The sequence below is a fragment of the Triticum dicoccoides genome, chromosome 3A (assembly GCF_002162155.2).
Source record: "Triticum dicoccoides isolate Atlit2015 ecotype Zavitan chromosome 3A, WEW_v2.0, whole genome shotgun sequence".
Taxonomy (NCBI): domain Eukaryota; kingdom Viridiplantae; phylum Streptophyta; class Magnoliopsida; order Poales; family Poaceae; genus Triticum; species Triticum dicoccoides.
The window spans coordinates 561,612,285-561,620,161 of NC_041384.1; the positions used below are offsets into that span (position 1 = coordinate 561,612,285).

The 7,877-nt window shown below is 43.7% G+C and overlaps 1 protein-coding gene across 1 annotated transcript; it reads left to right on the forward strand.

Annotated features, from left to right (window-relative positions):
* Window positions 1–264: 264 nt before the first annotated feature.
* On the forward strand, window positions 265–6,000 carry LOC119269194 (aspartic proteinase 39-like). The gene is made up of 10 exons (XM_037550980.1): window positions 265–826; window positions 2,357–2,486; window positions 2,605–2,864; window positions 3,749–3,976; window positions 4,309–4,471; window positions 4,582–4,655; window positions 4,749–4,845; window positions 4,972–5,032; window positions 5,422–5,493; window positions 5,582–6,000. Exons 1-10 carry the CDS (start codon window positions 570–572, stop codon window positions 5,746–5,748), a joined length of 1,509 nt encoding a protein of 502 aa, XP_037406877.1. The 5' UTR covers window positions 265–569; the 3' UTR covers window positions 5,749–6,000.
* The last annotated feature ends 1,877 nt before the right edge of the window (window positions 6,001–7,877 follow it).

The window sequence follows — 7,877 nt, forward strand, 5'->3', positions numbered from 1 at the left end:
AATTGTAATCTACTCCTATATCAGATGGATTTATCTGAACCACTATGTAGCAGCAGCAGCAGCAGCAAAACCAAACCCATGGCTTTGGTCAATTGCAGAGAAAGAAGAGGAAAGGAAACAAAAGAGGAGGAGACGGGAAAAGGAGGCGACGGCGGCCAAAGAGGAAAGGAAGAAATTGTTGATTGCCCACCCCCTCCCCTCCTATTAAATCGGCGCAACACGCAACACAAGAGAGAGAGAGAGAGAGAGAGGGGCACACGCCGAGAGTCCACACGCAATCCCATCATCCCCTCCATCCATTCCCGCTTTTACCCCCCTGTACTTGCCGCATTTCACAGGCCAGGACGGACTGCTGGAGCTGGACCAGGGGAGTCCCACGGGCTACGGCGCCGAATTATTGCCCGTTTCGAGGCCTCGAGCGCCAAAAGGGCCGTGCTGCTGCTACGCCCACGCGCAGCCGCCGTGCTAACGCGTGCGCTCCGCTCCGCTCTGCTCCCCCCTGCGCCTCGCCGCGTCGGGGCAGGGGGTGGGGTGTGGCTGTGGGGACGCGGCAGCGGCTCTCTTGAGCGATGAGGCCGCCGGAAGCGGCGCTCGCCGCGGCCCTGGTGGCGGTGGCGGTGGCGGCGCTGCTGGGCGGGGCGGCGGCGGCGTTCCCGGCGGCGCTGACGCTGGAGCGCGCGCTGCCGCACAGGGGGGTGCCCGCGGAGCACCTGAGGGAGCGGGACAGGGCAAGGCACAAAGGGAGGGGGCTGCTCGGGGGCGGGCCCGCGGTCGCCGGCGTCGTCGACTTCCCCGTCGAAGGCTCCGCCAACCCCTACATGGTCGGGTGGGTGAGCCGCTTCGCTTTTTCTTCCTTTTTGTTTTCCTCCCGTGCCTGCTTTGGTTTGGTTTCGTCTGGCTTGGTTCGGGTCGGTTCGGGTCGGTTGGCTGGTTGTGTGTGATCGATGGGGGCGTTGAGAATTCGAGCCTGTTTTGGTTACGGGCGTTGAGCTGGAATTGTTTCCTTTGCTTGGTGGACTGGACGATTGTGGCGAAGCAAATTTCTTTTGGGTAATTGACAGTTACATTCCTTCTGTTTACTCAGCTCTAGTCATAACCATTGAAATACTAATTGATACTAGTAGTTTGATGGCTGTACTCAGTGAGTTTGTTTGCTGGTGGATATTGCGCGCATTCTGCAAACTTTACAGTTAATTTTTACAAACTTCCAGCGATGTTTGCTCAGGAGCACATGCCGTTTGGTAGCTGAATTGCTGCTTGGAATAACCCAGGCTTGTTTTTCTTTTTCTTTCTTATTATTAGGTTCGTTTGATTCATCGTTTTATATTCTGAAAATATCACCAAGTCTTTGCGCACTTCATCGTTCTACCTGTTTGATTGTGGGAGTCCAATTCTGATGCGTTTGCCTGTACCAATCACCACAATAATTCATTGCCTGTAGGTTGGGAGAAAAACAGCTCATTTTCCTATGCTTTGCTTCTCGTGGATCCTACGTCTCCACACATTTTTCTGCCCATCACAGTTTCTTTAATTTTCTTAGCTTGCTTTTGCTTCAAGGTCAATTCCTGCCGTTGAAGATGCAGTTTTGGATTTCTCCCTCTCTGATGTACCTTATGTTTGCACATTAATTTTGTTATAGTCCGTAAGGTGTAGCCGTGCAGAGATACACATTTCGTTACACGGTTTAGCGCCAGTACATGCAGAGGCTTTACTAGCACCAAGCGTAAGGTGTAGCCGTGCAGAGATATACATTTCGTTACACGGTTTAGCACCAGTACATGCAGAGGCTTTACTAGCACCAAGCGTAAGGTGTAGCCGCGCAGAGATATACATTTCGTTACACGGTTTAGAGCCAGTACATGCAGAGGCTTTACTAGCACCAAGCACTAGATAATGGATGGATTGGCACCCGTTTTTACTTGCCATGTGCCAGTCTTAAGTGAAACAATTCTGTTTTGCCAATGCTGTAGGATTTATGTTTTAGTTGCATATAGACCCTTGTCGCATATCAGTTGTGATTGATAATACTCCCTTTAGACTCTTGAATATCATGTGTTTAATCCATCACCCTTATGTAGTAATATTCTGTTTTTGGATGCAGAAATCAGCTATGCACTCTGTTTCTTTTGGCCGATTCTCAAATTGGTTAGGATGCAAAAGTCAGTTTGTTGCTTAATTTTACTACTGATTTGTGATTAATTAACCTCCTTTTAGGCATTATCATCTCATCAACTCATTCATTTTCATTCTGCGACTGGGCTTGCTGTTAGTTGGTAGTACAAGGGCTTCATGTCAACCTATAGCGTAATAGGCACACTCTTTTGTAAGTATTGTATGCTAAAGTTCTATTTTACAGGCTCTATTTTACACGTGTAAAATTGGGAAACCCTGCGAAGGAATACTTTGTCCAAATTGACACTGGCAGTGATATCTTGTGGGTTGCTTGCAGCCCTTGCACAGGTTGCCCAACATCAAGTGGGCTCAATGTGAGTCAATCATTATCCAATGTCTTATGTTTTTTGGAATATTTTTCTCCCTTGAGATGGGATTACTTGTTATCTAAGCTTCTTCTGATGGATTACTGATTTTTGGTGTGCTTTTCAGATCCAATTGGAATTCTTCAACCCTGATTCTTCGTCAACATCATCCAGGATACCATGCTCAGATGATCGGTGTACAGCTGCCCTCCAGACAGGGGAAGCACTCTGCCAACCCTCGGACTCCCCAAGCAGCCCATGCGGTTACACTTTCACGTATGGCGATGGAAGTGGCACGTCAGGATACTATGTGTCTGACACTATGTATTTCGACACTGTCATGGGGAATGAGCAGACTGCCAATTCTTCTGCTTCCGTCGTTTTCGGGTACAATTCCCTAGACTCCTATACCTTTTTGAATCCCCTATTAGATAATGAAAACTTACCATTTATAATTGATGATCATTTACTTAAGATACGTGATAACATTAGAAACATGGCTAGAGTTGTGCAACAACTGTGTCAGGTAAGAGCGTTGACATGATGTGGGCTCTTGTCTCCTTGATAATGTGAACCATCTGTTAACTTTGTTGATCTGGTTAGCTAAGGCCAGGCCTCGTGCGGTGGTGAAGTACTCTCCACTTGTGCCAAGAGGTCCTGGGTTCGATGCGGCCTCTCTGCATTGCACTGTGCAGGGGTAAGCTTGCCTCGTATAATCCTTCCCCAGACTCACCTGGTGTGGGAGCTTCTAGCACTGGGTCTGTCCTTTTCCTTGATCTAGTTAGCACGGTTGATGGATCTAATGACAACAAAATGCATGTGTCCTGCAACTAGCAGGATTCTAGTACCTACTGCAGGAATAGTTCTTTTCGTTGCTCTGATATCCAGAGAACAGTTATTACTAGGAAAAAAGTCAATTTCCATTATGGTCACCATGAATAAATGTTAAAATGGTTATACTGTCTTCATCGGGACAAAATATGTTGGCATATCACTAGTACCTGGACATCCTTTAATGTCGATTGATTAAAAGGCTATCCTCTAACATGTATCTAAACACGCCAAAGTCTCAGCCTCGGAATGGTTTTTCACTTTTTCTTAGTGATACGAGTTTACATTTTTGTGCTGATCTTAGTTTGATTAAACCGTGCGTTGCTATAAAGTAACTGTTTACGGTTACCATTTTGTGCAGTCGTCACCTTGATATTAAAACTTGCTGCCTAACAGGGTCAATAATATTTTCGTTGTTGTAACTATCTTTTTTTTAATAGATGTAGCAACTCACAGTCAGGTGACCTGATGAAGACAGATAGGGCAGTTGATGGAATTTTTGGGTTTGGACAGCATGAGCTGTCTGTCATTTCACAACTGTACTCTCTTGGTGTATCCCCTAAAACATTCTCCCATTGCCTGAAAGGTTCAGATAATGGTGGTGGTATTCTTGTCCTTGGTGAAATCGTCGAACCAGGATTAGTATTTACTCCACTTGTTCCATCACAGTAAGTTCCTTTTCCTGAAATTATTGAGTGTGTAACTTCGGAATTCTGCATGTTCCCTTTTGTTTCAGTAGTTACCCGTGTTGTTGTAACTGGTAGGCATGGGTGGAGAGCAACAGTTTCCATCATTCGTTTTCTAGTTTTTGTTTTCTTTTGTAAGTACTTGTTAGGTGAATTTATTTGGACATCTTTAATTTTCCAACATTAAGTATGCCCCTGTGAGAGGCTAACTATATAGGTAGATTTTTTTTCTTGTGAAGTATAACATTTCTAGTGGCAATAAATCATGAAACATTTTGATTCTAAGCTATTTTTGTATTTTTAATGAAATGTAGGCCTCATTATAACTTGATTCTGGAAAGCATTGCTGTTAGTGGTCAAAAGCTACCCATTGATACTTCCTTGTTTGCAACATCAAATACACAAGGAACAATTGTGGATTCAGGAACGACATTAGTATACCTTGTCGATGGTGCCTATGATCCATTTATTAGCGCGGTAAACTCCAAATTACACATTTCATCATTTATTTTATGGAACAACAAATATGTGACTAGTTTGCAGTACTTAAATATACCATCATTAGTTCTAATGATGGATGCCTGCAGATAGCTGCTGCAGTCTCTCCATCTGTACGCTCTGTTGTCAGCAAGGGGACACAATGTTTTATTACAAGCGGCAGGTTTTCTTCTTTCTCTTTCTAAGAAGAAAATTAGCAGCACATGTCATTCAGAATGTTGAATTACTCACAAATGTTCTTTTGCTTCTCTACTAGTGTTGATTCGTCATTTCCTACGGCAACACTGTATTTTAAAGGTGGCGCTGCAATGACAGTGAAGCCAGAGAACTATCTTCTGCAGCAGGGTACCAGTGTATGTAAAGTTGTCAACAAGCCTTTTGATGCCATCATTGCTAAATTTCTTTGCAATTGTGTGTCTAGATAACTGTTTATGGGCAGACTTGCCTCAGATGAAATAATGTCATATTATGCTTTGTAGGACAATACTGTATTGTGGTGCATTGGCTGGCAAAGAAGCCAGGGAATCACTATACTTGGAGGTTAGTCATGTTGACTGTATTAGCCATTATAAGTTGCGCATATAGCTGTTATACTTTAAGGCAGCTATTCTGTTATGGAGACCCGAATTAAGTTAAGTTGTTGACATAAATTTCAATAGTAGCACTAAATATGGACATAACTATGTGAGGTAGATCTATCCAGGCTTTAGGAAGTTGATCGTGCCTTGTGACTTCATGCTGTTTGATTTAACCCCTAATATTAAACCGGCATGAAAACTGAGTATTTACCTGGTGCAAACATTGACCGACTAGTAGTCCCTAAGTACTAGCTTCACAGCAGCTATTAACTATTTGACCCAGGAATGATGCAATGCCCATATTCCACTCCTGGTGTTTTCTTGCTTACTATTTGGCCCCTTTTGTTGCAGATCTTGTTTTGAAGGATAAGATATTCGTGTATGACTTGGGAAACATGCGCATGGGCTGGGCGGACTATGACTGTAAGCTCAAACCCCTCCTCACCAGTTTTTCTAATTCGCGCCCAAGCTGATTGGCGTAGCTAACAATGTCTTCCTTTGCTTCTTTCAGGTTCGTTGTCGGTCAATGTCACCTCTTCGTCGGGGAAGAACCAGTACGTGAACACGGGGCAGTTCGACGTGAACGAGTCACCACGACACTACAGCGGCCTGGTGCCTACCGGTGTCGCCGTCGCCCTTGTGCATATGCTCATTTTTGGCGCCCTATTTAGTAGATAGCACACTGGCTGACTGACCTGACACTGTGATCCCACCACACCCATTCTTTACTTAGTGAACGGGGTCGATGCCGTTGTCGCTGCGCCCCTTCACTGTGATCCCACCACACACTGTGATCCCACCACACCCATGGCACAAGCATTCTTGCTGTACATAAATTACAGGGAGAAAGATAAGAAGAAAAAAGTAAAAAAATGGTTTATCGTTCATGGTAGTGGCCTGCTCAGAGCGTGTTTCGACCTGATCACTTGAGAGGCGTTGTTCTATTTATTCATGTACCTGAATCGTGCTGCCGCTGCCTCCAAATCTGAAGGAAAACAGAGGAGGATATTATGGCCGCCATGGCGGACGACACATTGATCTAGGATATCATTGGTTTCATGAAGGGGGTGTGTTTTCCCCCGCAAAAAAAAAGGGGATGTGTTTGGTAGGCTGCATTTCCCCAGCGAGTCCCTAGGGAGCCAAGTTCTTGGACCGCACGGCTCTGGCAACAGATAGGGTCCGCAATTGTTGTGTTCTACTTACCTCCTTAGTCTCCTTCATCTAATCCCTTTTAATCTATATAATGATGTCTTGATTTAAGATAAGCTCTATACAAAAAAGATGCACATCAAACGATCGGTTCCTAGTTTAATTGATTGTAAATCCTCAGTTTTGTGTTCATGTTTGGAGCTTTTTAAGATGAATTTCAGCAAATTCTTTGCACATGCTCGACCGTTTGAAAATTTCTTTGACCACTAGCTTCATCTTGTTGTTTCACACGATTTTTATGTTATAAGTTTTCTGGTTCTACGCTCACACCTTCCTATAGTATTGTGTTAACACGTTCATGTGTGTCTGTTATATGAACGTGCTCAACATCTCTCGCCTATCCTCTTGACCGATTCCAAAAAAAAAAAACTATCCTCTTATCATCTCATCTCACACGGTGGATCATCTGATTTTTTTTTTACCACTAGCTTCATCTCTTTGTTCCACACAACTCTCATGTTGTAAGCTTTCTATTTCGACACTTGATGTCTACTACGCAACTTTATTTTTGTAGACTTTGTTGACCTCCAAGCATGGAATTTTACAGGACAATAACAATTTTTTCTTAAGTGGATGTCTAATGTTTGTCAATCCGTGGAAGGTGTAGGACGAAGATGGTTCTCTCTCAAACAACCCTCCAATTAAATACATGTAGTCTCTTGTGTTCCTAACACACCCAATACAATTATCAGTTATATAGGTGCACTAATTCCACGAAGAGGTGATGATAGGTGTGTAATATAGATGGTAGAAATAGTCTTTTGTAATCTAAACAAATAAAAACATCAAGGTAGCATGTAACAAAAGCACGCAAAACGGTGTCACAATGCTTGGAAACAAGGCCTAGGGTGCATTACTTTCACTAGTGCAATCTCTCAACATCATTAACATAATTGAACTGCACGAAAATCCCTCAAAGTGCATATCAGAGAAAGTAGGTTGAAATTGTGTGGGTAGCAAAACCACCTCAAAGTTGTCTTTCCAATCAATCTTATGAACCACCCCCAAAGTGTGACAAATAGTCCTAGAGATTGTATTATGACGACACCACATGATACATATCGTTCAACCTTTATGTTACCTAGAGTACCCCAATATCACCATGGGTACCCGCAAGTTAATACTAGACATGCATCAAGTAATCTCAAATGCAAAGCATTCAATCCAACATAAAGGAACTTCAAAGGGCAAGACTTAATTCACCACAAAAAGAGATAAAGGGAGATAATATCATAAGATCCAACTATATTAATCAAGCTCATGATACATAAGATCGGAATACATAAAAAAACATAAGAGAGAGAGAGAGAGAGACCGAACACATGGCTATTGGTACATACACTCAACCCCAAGGATGAACTACTCACGCATCACTATGGAGGCAACAAGGTTGATGAAGAGGCCTCCCGTGGTGGCTTCCCCCTCTAGCTATGCAGCGGAAAAGGACTCTAGATAAGATCGCTTCGGAACAGAGGTTTGCGACAATGAAAAAATTGTTCTGAGTCTTGCTCTGAGGATTTCTGAATATTTGTGAATTTACAGGCCAAGAATTAGGGCAAACAAAGGCTCGAGGGGCCAACAAGCACCCAACGCGCCCT

What these genes read in the sequence shown, in the direction of transcription:
- LOC119269194 (XM_037550980.1), top strand. Translation starts at nt 570, where the DNA reads ATGAGGCCGCCGGAAGCGGCGCTCGCCGCGGCCCTGGTGGCGGTGGCG. An exon ending in ATGATCCATTTATTAGCGCG is followed by an intron (nt 4,472 to 4,581) that starts GTAAACTCCAAA and finishes GGATGCCTGCAG; the next exon opens with ATAGCTGCTGCAGTCTCTCC. An exon ending in GGGAATCACTATACTTGGAG is followed by an intron (nt 5,033 to 5,421) that starts GTTAGTCATGTT and finishes CTTTTGTTGCAG; the next exon opens with ATCTTGTTTTGAAGGATAAG.